This window comes from Engystomops pustulosus, chromosome 11 (genome assembly GCF_040894005.1).
Source record: "Engystomops pustulosus chromosome 11, aEngPut4.maternal, whole genome shotgun sequence".
In the NCBI taxonomy this organism is placed as follows: domain Eukaryota; kingdom Metazoa; phylum Chordata; class Amphibia; order Anura; family Leptodactylidae; genus Engystomops; species Engystomops pustulosus.
In genome coordinates, this window is record NC_092421.1 from 41,233,947 (window position 1) to 41,249,741 (window position 15,795).

The 15,795-nt window shown below is 38.3% G+C and overlaps 1 protein-coding gene across 2 annotated transcripts; it reads left to right on the forward strand.

The window, feature by feature from the left end:
* The first annotated feature begins 3,222 nt into the window (after positions 1-3,222).
* Positions 3,223-8,045, forward strand: LRIT2 (leucine rich repeat, Ig-like and transmembrane domains 2). 2 transcript variants are annotated; one of them, XR_011850657.1, is made up of 4 exons: positions 3,223-3,354; positions 3,938-4,722; positions 5,064-7,181; positions 7,661-8,045. XR_011850657.1 is itself a non-coding variant. In XM_072129964.1 (3 exons), exons 1-3 carry the CDS (start codon positions 3,245-3,247, stop codon positions 5,882-5,884), a joined length of 1,716 nt encoding a protein of 571 aa, XP_071986065.1. In that variant the 5' UTR covers positions 3,223-3,244; the 3' UTR covers positions 5,885-8,045. The 2 variants fall into 2 exon arrangements, 1 of the variants encoding a protein (XP_071986065.1); XM_072129964.1 differs by having other exon boundaries at positions 5,064-8,045.
* Positions 8,046-15,795: the final 7,750 nt, after the last annotated feature.

Consider the following 15,795-nt stretch of genomic DNA (forward strand, 5'->3'; position numbering starts at 1 on the left):
AATAGAGGGATAGAATGAATGCAGCAAAGATGGGGCCCTACATTAGAGAGAATTTTGTAGTTTCTCTCTTTGGCAGAGCAGGGTACCAAGAGTTTATAGGTAAACAAAAATGCTTTATCCCAGTAGCTTGCAGATAAAGAGATGTTCAAGTCTTAGGCCCATTTGCAAAGAAAGTGGTGAGCTATCAGATTCTTTTATTAGGAGATCGTATATTTGTGAGATGCAGTTACCTGGGGGGTTGCTGAGCGAAACAGGGCCTCAAAGGGGTTTTAAAGGCAGCAGCGGTCCCAGGCTTTTTGAGAAAGGCTCTTAATTGAGTCATTTCCAACCAAGAGAGGTTGGAGGAGGTTGACACCCCTAGTAGATCAGGAAATGAGGGAATTGGAGTTTCTCCGAGGATGTTATACATGCGGAGGTCTTTGTAGCTTGATCAACCCAGGAATTTCGTTCTGGAGAAGGCTGGTTGAAAATCGGGATTGTGGAATAATGTTGTGAGGAGGCTAAATGGCCAGGAGAGGATCCCTCTCTGAATGAGGGAACTCCAAAGCTTCAGGGTTAGAGCGAGAAATAGTGTTTGAGGCTCGATCTCCACCTGCTGGAAGGACACCCACAGGAGTGCTCGTGTGGGGATTGGGAAGCTATATTGGTCCAGTCGTACCCACTGTTTAGTATGTAGGTGATAATGCCAGTCTATTAATCTCACTAGAATGGATGCCTGGTGATGGTTTTGAGGTCCGGTAAACCCTGAGGTCCGTGGGAACTTGGATTCCCAAGTATTTAATAGCCGTAGATCGCCAGCGGAATGGGAAATGCTCCTTGATATGTAGAATGTCCTCAGGTAGTAGTGAAACACCTCTGATTTGCTGTAACTGATCTTAAAATTGCTAAATTGACCATAAGTCTAAAATTTTTTGAGAAGGGATGGGAGTGAAATTCTGGGTTGGGATATGTAAAGCAGAAGGTCATCTTTGAATAATGCAGTCTTATATAGGCGCTGGCCTACCATGTATGTTGGGATTGATCTAATAGTGTTAGCCAGTTGTTCCATTACTATTACATAAAGGAGAGGGGTGTATCCCTGGCGAGTCCTATTTCTGATTTGTATTGGGTTATAAAAAAAAACCATTGGCCCTAGACTCTAACTTTTTAGACCAGATAGAAAACATGGATTAATGACACTAACTTCATTAAAGGAAATCACCTCTGTGAATGATACTTAACTTATGACTTTAGTATAAAAATGTAGTATAGAAATTATTCTTCATTCATCTTTATATTTGCTTTCCCATGTTCTTCTCTTATCTCTGCTTTCTCTTTACTCATTCTTTCTCTTCTTTTTCTTATTTTTTTTTTTTACTTCCCTTCTCTCTCTTTTCTCTCTCTCTCTCACTCAACTATTTTTTGGTGTTACAATCTGAGTATAACACATATACTGATAATTAATTTCAAATGTATTATATATGTTTGTTGTCGTGTTATGTCTGTTATGTCAAGGCATAATAATTTCCTAATATGGAAATGTATGTACCATTCATGAAATCTCCACTGTGCACACAAGAGGGCGACAAAGAATGTTGTTTATATCTCACTTTCCATTGACTAATTCCATGAGAGATGTTTTAACCCTTGTATGGCTTTGGAAATTTAATGGCTTTGCCCTGTACTCTGTCCAATCTTGTGGGTTCTTTCATATTGTCTCATGGGATATATTTTTTCTGCTGTTGGAGGACTGTATCAAAAATTATGAAACAAAGCATGAAAACAATTTTTCTATCGATATTCTGTGCAAAGTAATATAATTTAAATATTTTTCTCAAAAATGTAACTGAGCACATTAGGATAAAGTTTCTGGCTCTGTCTTTGGCTAAAAGGGTACAGCAAAAATAAAATTAGGAAGAATTTTGAGGCGTATCTTTCAGCTGCTGAGCCCAAAGAGAACATCTGTACCAAATATCCAACTATAATGAATTATTTATGGTACCGCTCAATTTTATGTAGAAGAGACACCTTATGTATCCCTTAATTCAAGACTTAATTTTAAAATGGCTCCGGGGAATGTAACTAGACTTCTTCCATGCTGTACTTTCTTTCACACGAATGTATGCTATGCTGTTGGGCTGTGCGTAACACCCCACAGTGCCTCAGTGGCAGAACATTTTAGGTGATATGGGGAGGATTTTTAACCCTTTACCAGCAGGTATCACTGGTGTGTGGGGTGAAATTCTGCTGACAGGTCTTCTGTAAAAACTTTTTCCTTGATACTGATTTCAACGAGGTCCTTTACATCAGTAAATGTATACAACGTATATGTATATAATGTATATATACATTAATAAGTAGGTAGGTATTTTTGGATAATTGATTTGATTAACATTTTTTCTTCAAATTGAATGAAATAAAGTAGTCAATATAAGTTCCATACCTTAGAGACTTAACACAGCCAATAAGCCAAGTTATGAGTGAAAGTAATAGAAACTTTTGACAAAATACCAATTTTTAGCTTTCACTTAAGACAGCAATGATCTCAGGGTGACATTTATTGCACATATTGAATCTTCGATCATGAGTGTTGAATAGTGCCCCTTTCCATTTTCTATATATATTTTTTCCTATAGTGTCTTCACCACCGCTTCCTCAGCACTTTTCCCTCCCTCTGCTTGTCTTGTGCCTGTGGCTTATCATGCATGATTTTGATGGTATATTTCCTTTAAAAATGAAACTATTAACAAAAACAATATTCTAACATTCTAAAATGTTAATAGTAATTAATATATTAATTGTCTAGTTAATCTATTTTGTCCCATTTCACTCTCCATCTGCTACAGGTGTAAACATTTTTCTTGTAAACTGATGGATTCTGACGACTAATAGCTTTGTAGTCTCTCCAAGACATAAAGCATAGAAGAAGAAAGTATAGCCTAGAATAACAAGTGGGAAAGACCGGAGTAGTATTAATGTTAAAGAGAATGAATCTACAAAGCAGAAGGAAGTACAGAGTATGTTGTATTTGTTACAAAGTAGTATTCTTTGGTAAGAAAAGGATTACTCATGTAATTTAAAGGGCATCTACCACTATTATGAACATGTTTGAGCATAAAACCGAACCTTTGCTTTAAATTTGTGTTAAAGTCATTAATAGCCACTTGCTCTAATTGAAGGGAGATTACTGTTAATAGGATTTGCTACTTGGAACCTGCCTGCTTGTCTCTCAGAATAAGAGAAGAGCATTTACCCTGGGAAGAATATGGATGTAGCTTGGCACCTCATTTTTTTGCTACTTCTCTTCTCAGAATTTGGCTCTGTGTCCCTGTCTTGTGTAACTGGATGCTCTTGTTCAAATGACACTTTTGGCCGGTAAGTAACTGACTTCTTTATTATTGGTCTTAATAAACAGGTAATATGCATTTCTATAGAAAGCAGAATGTTCTTTCCTTTTTTTCCATAGGTCTAATGGCATTGTACTCCAGCATGTGCTTCTATTGTATTGCCTGCTTGTACTACATTAAATGCAAATAACATTCAGAGTAATGCAGTAAAACTACCTTACATAAACTTACACTCCATGTTTACAAACACATTATCTAAATTCAAATAATTTGAAAGAATTTCTAAAACACAAAACCTTAAAAATATAATTGTTTTAGTTTGTAGCAGGAAGTTTTCAGTACACCAATCCAGAATAACGATTATGCTTATGATGACAATAATAATAAAAAATTATAATATACTAATAATGCCTAAAAAAAATTTTTCATTTCAATCTTACTGAGCCAAAAGGGTAGAAACTCAAAATTGATGGATATATTGTGCATTAATAGAAGTGTTGAAGCAATATTAAAATGTCTTGCTTAAAAAAATATTCCAGGTCTATATATTTTGATACTTGTAAAGGTTTTACAAAATCTCTTGTTTCATTCTCTTCTTGTACAATTTATAGGAGTCTACTTTGCATGACCTCCTCTCTCAACAGAATACCTGATGACATCCCTCCAGATATACGTAAAGTAAGAATAGAAAAATGTCATCTAACTGAACTTTCTCGAGGCCTGTTTGGTGGGGTTCATGCTTTAGAATACCTTTGGCTTAATTTCAATAACATTACTCTCATGCATATGAAAAGCTTGGAAGACCTTAAAAGTCTAAAAGAACTAAGATTACAAGGAAACAAGTTGCGATCAGTACCATGGACTGCATTTCATGACACCCCTGCTTTGAGAATATTGGACCTCAAGCACAACAGATTAGATGTCCTTCCTGAACATGCACTGAAGTATCTGTCCAACCTGACCTACTTAGACTTATCCTTCAATCAGCTTACCATCATCTCCAAAGATGTCTTTGTAAACTGGCCTCTGTACCAAAAAGCACATGCATTAGAGAGAACTGAAGTAAATACCAATGTTGTTTTGGCTTTACATGACAACCCTTGGATGTGTGACTGTCGTCTTAAAGGCTTTGTAAATTTTGTGAAAAGCGTTGCCCCACCCATCATACTGATGAATTCATACTTGACCTGTACCAGCCCAGATTATAGAGTGGGCAAATTCTTCCATGAACTGGAGTTAAAAAGTTGCATGAGGCCAACTACTAACTCATTGGTGTCCAACGTTACTGTACAGGTAGGGTTGAATGTTACATTGGTGTGTTTCATAACCGCAAGTCCTACGCCATTGGTAGTATGGACTTATGGATTAAAGGCATCAAACCACAAAGCATATAATGGTAAGTTGAAATAAATACATTTTTAATTGTGTATAAAGCTTATATACATTCTACAGCATGATATTGATGTTTTCATCACAAAGTGTCTTAAATGTGATGTATATAGTTTTACCATCTCATGTGCAGTGTGACAGGAGCCCATTGTAATTATCATTTTGTGCTATGGGTAAATTATGATTTTCTTATATGTATATTTATAACTAGTAGAACTACCATAGCTATAATTTGATGTGATCAACCTAGCCCTCTGACTATATCTCTAATGGGCATTACAGTATTTATTCAGAATTAAATATTATTGAATCCTATAAGTACAGTGAACATGTTTTCTCTTTTCACAGTGTCCACCACTTTAATAGATGAAGAGACCATAAAATCTGAGTTGGTGATCCCAGTAGTGCACCTCACGGATGCTGGAGTCTACAACTGTTTAGCCAAAAATTTCTTAGGCAACTCTACTTCTTCAATAATTGTTCACATCCAGTCTCCAAGGGCAGGAGAACCGTCTATGTTTCCTCCTTACTCCTTTAGTCCATCATTGTCTTCAGATGAGAATGTTTATATAGATGTAAGGATTGCTAAGCAGACAGTATATGGTATATCTTTAGAATGGTTTGCTGTGACAGAGAATCCAAGTGAAACCTGGTATACAGTTTATTTCGGCAAATATGATAACAAGGACAAAGACATCATTAATATTGGTCCTGGAATTTATACATATTCTGTAGATGATTTGCTTCCAGCAACTAAATATGAAGTTTGTATCACTTTAAAAAGTCAAAAACCTCGGAAAGGACAATGCATTGTGTTCATGACTGGCAGTGACATCAGTGAATTAGAACAGAGGGAAAAACTTATCCATATCATTGTTATCGTATGTGCCATGGTGTTGGCAGTGCCAGCTGGAATGTACGCATGTACCACAGAAACCAGACTGAACTGCATTGAGAAATGCTTAGGCCTTTGCCGGAGAAGGCACAAGGCCCAGAAAAACCTAAAGAAAGATAATACCAAAGACAGCACTTTTGACAGTTTGCAGGCCAGCAGTGAAGAAGGACTGTGCCAGAGAGAATGTACTGAAGATAATCGTCGCCGACGATGTTCAGAGGACAAGCTCAATAAAGCTAAGCCAGAGAACAAGAACCCAGCAGAACTGTACTAAACACTGCTACCTTGTTGCCTAATGGACCTTAATGATGCACCACTAATAAACTTTATAAAACATTAGTGACTAAAAGGTGGACAACACCCTCAACAGAACTGCTAATATTTCTAGACCAATTACTGTGGTGCAAAACCTGCTATTACCAAAAAGATTTGGCTTATTTTAAGGGGGGAGGGTCTTATGTTCAGGGAAATGGGGTACATGTGTACGCTCAACCTGACTTCCAATTTTATTATCATATATTTACATTTTATGATAACATTGTTTAAAAGCTCATGGATCACCATTGACATTTGGGCATTCAATGTTCCGTGATATGTTTATTATTTCACTAGGATGTGGAAGAGAGGGAATTCTGAACCTAAAAATCCAATTTTAGATTTCTATGAGAAGGTCTTTATGTGGTCCATTGGATAGTCCATACATGTGATTGGATCTGCCAAGAAAGATCTAACACGTATGTCTAACATGTATGTTGCAAATGACTCTCTCCTAGCCTGCAAGTACTTTACCAGGCATTTCCTTTAAATATTTTACAATATTGAAAAAGGAAATTGTGCTACTTCTATCTTCCATTCTAGTTTAGGTCATTGCTGTATTCCTATATGATCTACCTATGCAAAACTCGAAATGAAGAAAGAATAGAAATGTAAAAATAAATTGTGTAACAATAGGGTTAAGGGGCAGTATGCAGGAAGAATAATGATTATTTGCCTTGATAGACACAATATTCTGAAACACCACTCATGTACCAGAATGAAATCTTTGCCAGGTCAGACCTGGCGTAGATTTCAGCTATAGGTTGCAGTGGTTATAGCAAACTTTGAGGCCCTGGGTGCTTGCCCTTTGCCCAGACATGCCCACTTTTAAATTGCCCCTTGTGTCAGAAATTGAAACTTACTCATGCCTTGTATTTTTACAAGGCTTGAGAAATCCCACCCAGTGTCCAAATTTGTTACAAGACCATAAAATCCAAACCATTGATACAATCTGAAAATATTGTGCAATTGTTATTTGCCTTAATGTTAGCTCTTAGAAAAATCCTGATTGTTTGATATAAACTTTGCCTTCACAAGATGGAATTGATGATAGTTGGGCTTCAGGAATAGAGTATCACTTCTACATTGTGGCTCTGAAATTGTGGAGGTATTTTAATACTATGTGACCACCATTGGCGCTATTTCAGGTAATTGGTCTGGCAATTTCTTCTAAGAGCTTTGTTATGACAACTGTTTATTGTTCTTGTAACTGTTGTTCTTGTTATTGGTGACTATATAGAAGTTAGACTGGTAAGGTTTAAAGGGAACCTGTCAACAGGAGACCCATTTTTAGCACTCTCCCATATGGTTTTACAGAAAAAAAGATATGTTATATTGTACCTTTCATTAGCATCTGCTGTGTGACTAGGCAGTTGCCAAATGGGAGGGGCTGGAAAGGAGCAGTTTCCCCCCACCCTTGGGGAACAACTTCTCCATGTGACCTTTTCAAATATATGAAAACACCCATCACTGGGCTTAGCAAAGCCCCCTGCTCCTCTACAGCCAACCCAGAGTGTGGGGAGTTATTCATATATTTGAAAAGGTCACATGTTTCCCAAGGGTGGGGGGGAACTGCTCCTTACCAGACCCTCCCATTTGGCAACTGCCTAAAGGTACATTATAACATATCTTTTTTTCTGTAAAACCAATTTTTTATACAAAAACACTTTGGCAGTGTATGTACTATGCTCTGTGGGGACTGGGGGAGTGCTAAAAATGGGTCTCCTGGTGACAGGTTCCCTTTAAGGATTAGTAATCCCGCTGTTGTCCAGCCCTTGCTCTGCATTCTTATTACATGTACTCTCTGTTTCAATAGCATTGGATAGGTGAATCAGAAATGGATAAAATCAATCTTTTTCTTAATTGTGATTGTCCATTTTATCTTTTCCCGCTGCAGAGATAGACAGTGGGGGACATCTATCATAGTTTTGTCTCTCTGAGGTGAATTTTTTTGAGACATTTTTTTTGTGCCTTATGTATGATCATGTCTTTTTACATGTGTCAAATGTTCAGTTTTTCCTATCCTGGCAGGCGCATATTTTGGCTTCTTTTTGTTAAGAATGTCTCAAATCCACATTGGCACAAGCCACGTGGAGGGGGGGGGGGGGGTTATATGCAGGAGTGGACACAAGCCATGTGGAGGGGGTTATATGCAGGAGTGGACACAAGCCATGTGAGGAGGTTATATGCAGGAGTGGACACTACTGTTAATTTGGGATTTGAGGCCGTGGCCTGTATTTTTAAACACTGTAGTCACACCCCTGAGTGATGATGGCAACTGAGGCTGCGGTCACAAGTTGCGTTTTGAAAATGCAAATGTTGACAGTAATGATTGGTTTCAAAATGCAATTAAAGTGCAATTAAAACGCTATCTGTGACCTCACCCTTAGTAACCAATAAATTAAAAAGTAAAAAAAGTAAATGCAAAAATTTCTGAATTCTAAAAAAAACAGGTTACTGTGCAAAATTTTTAGCATTTAAAGCATGTGAAATAATTCCAATATACGTGTAAAAATAGGGTCTATGGAAAAAATTCTTCCTTTGCATCTGCCCTGGGCCAGGTGCAGATTTGCGCCTAAAAAGTCGCAAAAACAAGCCACAAAAGTGATAGATAAGTGAAAAGTCACACGGAACAACTGGGAAACAATGATACATAAGGCACACTGCACAAGGTGCAGCCAAGGTGTAATTGAAAAACGAAGGAGTAAAAAGTCACAAAAAAGTTGCGAAAACTACAAAGGTCGCAAAAATTAGACAATTTGACTAGCAGAAATATTGATACATGTCCCTCAGTGTATGCGTGTAACAATACATTCTTAGGCACTAGTAAAAGGAGTGAATGTGATTCATGAACTCTGTAAATAAGAATAGTACATGGTATATGTAATATTTAAATATGTGACTTTGATCGCTGGTTACTAATATCAGAGTCCAGCTTACACTCATCTGTAGGTGATTTGCAGTAACTGATGTTCTAATCTTTAAAACAACCAGGATATGACAATTCAATGGAGGAGAAAAGTAACAAATTACTCTGTATGAAAATCATATTGTGATTGTACATATATGTATATCTCTTATTGTCTATGGTTATTTTTTAATGTACTTTCACATTTTATGGCTGTTTTTTGTTACAAAGAAATCAATGAATAGAAATTATTCTCTCATCAACTAATCTTTTTTATGAGAAACCTACATTGTCCTAATTTATTTTCTACCTTAAAGTTTTACTGTATAATAATATAGAATTTAGTAAGGAGTCTGTAATTGGTATATATAGCAATTAGGTGATCCCATGTTTCAGCAGTTCTCAACCTGAAAAATAATTGAGGCATATGGCAGAAACATTCACTAAATTTCTCGAACACATAAATTCATCACTGAAATCACAATTATTTCTTTACCCACTTAAATCAAAGACAAATTCAGAATGAAACAGTTAAAGGGATTTTTCTGGCTCAAATATTTTGACAGATCTTTAGAATAACATATCCATATCAGATTGGTGTTGGTGTTAGACACCCACTGATTTAATACTGATGAGCTGATGAATATCTGATGGGAGATTCCTCCTGCCTGCCTCTGCCCTAATCTGTAATTTAATAATCCTGAAACGTAACATAACCTGTTAAAAACTTTATTATTGTAATATGTAAATTAAGTGCAGATCCTACTAGCCTTAGCTTGTCAGGCACGTGTACTAGCCTCAGCTCCCAGTGCCTGACCCCGCTAGTACACGCCCCAGTAGCCTCTGCAGTTCATTTACATATTACTAAAATAATGTTTTTTCTTATCCAATCACAGATTTGAGTGGTGGCATTATGAAGCCAACACCCACTATGTATGAAGAGGGCTCAGCCTTAAACACGATGCGAATGATACCTGAGAGGGGGACCGGGGGTTAGGTGATCAGTAGATATACCGACCCCAGATCTCTAGTTGGGGGAAGGGAGACAAAAAGACAGTAGCGCTCTCCTCGTGTGATAATGTAAAAGCTGCTTGCAAAAGGTCTAAAAGAACAGTTTAAAAGTGCTCACCTTATAGCACAAACACATGTGCGTGTAGAATAAAATAAAGGAATCCTGGCGCCGTTCTCCTTTCTACCAGGATCCGCCCAGGGGTAGACTGAACGGTAGTGGTATGAATTCAGCAATAGATTCTGAGCCCCAAGCACTAGAGCAGGATGAAGTGGCGTTCAACGCGGAATCAGTATCCAAGGACAGTGTTGCTGGTCCAATGCTGGTTTATTTAAATGCTACGGTTTTGGAAATGATTATATTAACACCAAAACACACTTCAAAAAGGTAGATAGCAACAGCTTTCTAGACTATACCAGTGGCCACTACCCAAAATGGCTTAAGAATGTCCCTTTCAGTCCATTTCACTGGCTGAGAAAAAATTGTAACAATCCAGCTGATTATGACATTCAAGCCAAAGATATGAAAGAAAAATTCAGACAGAAAAACTACCTTTTACCTCTGATAGATCAAGCCCTTAATCTAAATAAAAACAGGACACAAAGCGAGTGTCTAATACCTAAAAGAAAAGAGATCCAACAGCCTATGAGCAATGGCTCACGCTACTCATTAAATTTCCTTACTACTTACGACAGAGGGAACAAGGAAATAAAAAAACCACTCAATAAACATTGGAGCATTCTGCGAATGGACCCTTTTCTAAAAGATATAATTTTTGAACATGCTGGGATCACTTTTAGAAAAGCAACATCAATTAAGAACATGATCGCACTGAGCAAATTAAGAAGTGAGACCACGAAGAATAAGTATACTAAAACCCTATCACAGGGGGTGACAAAGTGCGGGCACAAGAAATGCCTTTGTTGTAAGATCATCCACCACAAAACTACATCATTTCGCTCCAACAAAACAGGAGAAGTCTTCAGGATAAAACAAACCCTGTCCTGCACATCGGATTATGTTATTTACCTGGTGGACTGTGCCTGTGGCCTTCAATACGTTGGAAGGACCATCCAAACCCTAAGGGTACGTATGAATGGCCACAGGCATAAGACAAAAATAGGGTTCCTGAAACAGAGCCTCTCTATTCATCTACATCTGGAACATGAGAGGGACTTTGGAGCCATCAAACAGATCATGCAAGAAAATAGAAATAGTGTCAAAACACTAAATCATAGGGAATCCTACTGGATATTTAAGTTGGATATTCTTCATCCACACGGTCTAAATGAAGTAATTGAATCTGTGTAACACCACTCACCATTTAGATACGGTCAAAAATGTTCAGTATGTACACTTCGTACCCCCGGCACGGCTCATGTGCATTGTATTCTCGCTACCACATCGCCAAAAATCCATCCCGTTACGTACACCTGTTATCTCCACACGAACGTTAGGCAACTTGCTCCACTGTGGCTCCCGTAGAGCATCCTAGTCGCTTGGCAACGGCATCAACCTTATACCCTCTTGATCACAACAGGGCTTAGTAGTAAATAGTTTTTGTCCCTCTGCGGCTTCCGTAGAACATCCAACCGCCTAGCGACGGTACACGCGCCATACACCTCATACGGTAACTCACAGACATAACAAACTAGTCTGTCACCTCCGCAAAATATATTTGTATAATGAAGTGTAAATATTGTCCTGTATATTTTAGAATAACCCAAATGTATTTCTGTAAGATTTTTAATGTGTATTATGGATCTCTACAAGCCGCCCGGTGAACAGTGATATACCGGTCACCATGTGACTGGAACCTATCACCGGCGCCTCGTTTTCATACCTTTTATCTATATAAATAACTTTGTTTGTAATGAATTTTATGCCTGATGAAGGTCCGGGTACCGGACCAAAACGCGTAGCATTTAAATAAACCAGCATTGGACCAGCAACACTGTCCTTGGATATTGATTCCGCGTTGAACGCTACTTCATCCTGCTCCAGTGCTTGGGGCTCAGAATCTATTGCTGAATTCATCCCTAAACAGCATTATGATGTATGCCATAATCCGTTAACGGGTTTACACAGAAACTTCTTTTTAAGGATATGTTATGCTACAGTTTTAAAAAGATGCAAAAAATTGCATGTTTTCTAGCCTAACTCATGACCTGACTTCTGTTGCTAAATTTTGCCATATGACAGTTGTCTAAATCCGATACATAATAAGCATTTAAAAAAAAAATACAACTCACGGCTCAAAAGAAGCTGTCAAGAGGATTGCTAACAAAACTGAAATAACGTAACTCTTCATATTATAAAGAACATAAAATTTAATGAAAACTAAATTGATAACCAAGAACATAAAACCTGCAGCATAAAGTATTTTATTTATAGCTTCAGCCACTTCTCATTAAATAATTATACAAAGATACTGAACAGAAACTGTATAGATTATTTTTACAGTCACATCCTCATCTGTTTGTCCTATAATTGTCACGAACATATGTATATATTATATATATATATATATATATAATGGTAAAAAAAAAAATAGCGCAGCAGCCAGTTTCTTTTCCCCACTTTTATAATGGAATTGTAACACACATCATTCTAGGTGTAACACACCTAGAATGGAGGCAGTAGCAAAACCCCCGATGCCATAATACAGGATACAAATCAGTAAATCTAAATTGTATTTAATTAAGAAATAATATTTTGCCCATTTTATAAATTAAAACATGAGTCTATGTAGCTTACATAGACTCATTAACTGTAAGCTGGAATATTTTATTTTCTTTAACCAAAAACAAAACACATGAAGCATCGACCTATTTATCTTAAAAAAGGTCAAATTTTATTCTGAAAATTCACAAAGCATGTAATAATAATCAGGTGCTATATATAGAAGAAATATAACTAAAAATAGCCAGATGACAAGACCACCAAGTATGTAATATCAATTTGAGACAATTTTTGAGACAATTTTCCAACCCCTCTCAGATATTGCCAGTTATAACAGATCCTGAAAAGTAAACCACTCTATTAAAGAAGATGCCTAGCCACACATTTAAGTAATCCAGTTAGGAGACCTATGTAGTATTTTAAGTCAGAAACACAATTAATGGCAACAATATGTAATGCACTTAAATATAGTGTGATAGTCAGATAAATACTTGTATCAATAAGTAACCTGTAACATGTATGCAAATGCCAGCTAGACTATATGTAACTCTAACAAATTGGAAAATAGTGTATTGTGTAAAGTACTAAATATGTTGTGTCAAGAAGGGAGCTCACAGCATAGCGGTGTAAGGGGAAGATCATCTACAGAAGCTCATAGCACAGTGATGTGCTTAGAGCACAGAGCAGGGGGAATATCATCTAAATTAAGACATAACTCAGTGCACAGGCATGATCATCTGCAGCAGCTCACAGAATAGAGGACAATTATCTACTTAAATCGACAGTAAAGTGTGTGTGTGTGTGGGGGGGGGGGTAATATCAAATAATGAATCTTACAGTATAGAGCAAAGGAAAAGCAAAGGAGTGTAAGCCCATCCGCAGCAGCTTACACTGTTACAGTATGCACAAAACCAAGTATCGTGAGACAACAGCTTAGTGCACATTGTTGATATATTATATACAACAGCTTACACACTATTATAGGAGAAGAGTCTCTTAAACATTGATTGTTGACAGCAGCTCATAGCAATATAACAGTAAGATTGCCTAAAGCAGCCTTCATTGCACTAAAGAAGGAAGATTATATAAAGAGCTGAGTCTGTTCATTGACCGGTTGTCATGTGTCAACAAAATGTCAGTCCTAGTGTTGGGGTAGGATTTAAGACATCCTCTTTTAGTGTGTGTTGGCTGCGTGTTTCTAATCAATAAGCATGTGTGCACATCATAAGAAATAATTCAGACAACATATGCTGATTTGAAATCTCACTCATGCTATCATTGCCCGTGGCAATTCTGCACTAAACAAACTTTATTTGGATCCACAAGTCTATATAGAAATTAGGAAAAAAGTAGAAGGGGGCGTAGAATTCCCAGCTCATGTATTCTCTTGATTGGAGAACTTCCATTGACATCAGGATAATGCATTTCTGAAACTCTTTAGCTTTGAAACATTTCTGTCTCGGTGCCATCTTGAGTTCATTGTTTCTATTACAGTACATCTTAGGAAAATAAGAAAAGTAGAAATGGCAGGAATTGATCTATCAGCTAGGTTTACCTTAACAGTCCCCCTAAATCCTGGAATTTCTCTCAGCTACTCTTAGTCTAGAAGGACCTACAGATCTGCCCATATGTGCTTTGCTCTCCTCTTCACCAGTTTGATGACAGCAGACACCTGTTGGGTGTGCCCCCATTTAGTGGACTTTCACATATGGGAATCAAATCTCTACTCTACCTCTCCTGAGTTTCTCTGGAGTCCCCTGGACAGTCCTTCAATCTCTTTAAGTGCATGGATAATGGATGCATAGGGGGCGATGTCATCTGGGATGTAAATGCAACAAGCCGCTCCCACCATCTTACAGACTCCTCCCTTCTCAGCAAGGATCATGTCCAAAGACATGAGATTCTGGAAAGCATCTCGGATATAATTCACAAATCTCTGTTGATTACAATAAAAAACAGTGAACCCAATCAACATCTTTGCTCATAACTCTCTGGGGAATAATAGACTCTAGACCTGCCCATATCTGATTGTGGGCCTTGTACTCATCTGGGACCCCCCTTGGTGCTCCTACTATATCTATATAAACGTTGTCATTTAGGTGCTTCTCTCTGACATTCAGAATCCTTTGGGGTTCTCGACCTTTTCTTTATGTGTCTGATCAACCTTATTCCTGGGGATCACGAGGAAGAAATGCACAAGTTTTATCACAGCGCACTCACCTTCTCAGCCTCTAGGCCTGACTCTCCTATCCCCACAAATCCACTACACATCAGACAATGATACTACAGGGTTACCTGTGCTGTCAATGTTAAATAAGGTCATTGTCTTGTTGCACCAACCATAGGTAAAGTCTCCTACCCTAGGGGCATCCTGGTCAGCCCTATAGATACAGTGATAGTCATGGTTGAGGTGTCCCTGAGCATACAGTCAGAGGAGACCAGCTAGTAAGAAGAATAAGTAAGTTTGTAATAGAAAGCGTGGAAGCATTCTGGCTTCCCTCTAGCTTCACAGACGTGGCACTGGTCAGCAGGACTTGGAAATGACCGTCGTAGTGAGGCTCCAGACTCTCTCTCTGGTGTGTCTCTTTACCACTACATAGTCTCCAGGCTTCAGGTTATGCATCCTGAGGTCTCTGTCTGGATCTGAAAAGGAATCAGAAACACTGTTGCCAACCTTTTCAAGGCCTGGCTCAACTGTGTGGCATATTCCACCTGGTTTCCTGCCATCAGCTATAGGGTATGTGGGAAGTAGGGACCTAGTCTGGGTGCACAGCCAAAAAGTACTTCAAAGGGGTACAATCCCATCTTGTCCAATGAAGTAAGTTCTGCGACCGGACTCTATGGTCTCTGGAAGTCCAAACCTGCTGAAAAATCTCCCTCACCAACTTTTTGGCTGTAGCTCTGGCAGTAGCCTTGGTCATGGGAAAAGCTTCTGGCAACCCTGGAAAGAGATCAATGCAAACAAGCACGTACCACTTTTTAAAATCCATCTGCAGTCTCTGGAAGGGATACAGCAGCTTGGGTGTCACCTTCTGTGGGGTCTTTACCACCTTACCCGGGTTGTGGCGGGCACAGACTATAAAGGCTTTCACTAGTCTAGTGACAGGGGTAGTAATGCCCGGGGCAAACCACTTGCGGTTTATGAGCACTAGCATGGCCATTTTGGATGTGTGTGTTTCCATGGGTTACTTGACTTATTGTCGGGTGCAAGGCTCTGGGCAGGTACACCCTCTCTCCCAGCATCCAGGTTCCATCGGCATCTGGTCTTCAG

Bases quoted from the DNA above. Each gene is read 5' to 3' on its own strand.
- LRIT2 (XM_072129964.1), top strand. From the start codon at position 3,245: ATGGATGTAGCTTGGCACCTCATTTTTTTGCTACTTCTCTTCTCAGAA. The intron at 3,355-3,937 runs GTAAGTAACTGA...TACAATTTATAG, and splicing joins TCAAATGACACTTTTGGCCG to GAGTCTACTTTGCATGACCT. The intron at 4,723-5,063 runs GTAAGTTGAAAT...CTCTTTTCACAG, and splicing joins AAACCACAAAGCATATAATG to TGTCCACCACTTTAATAGAT.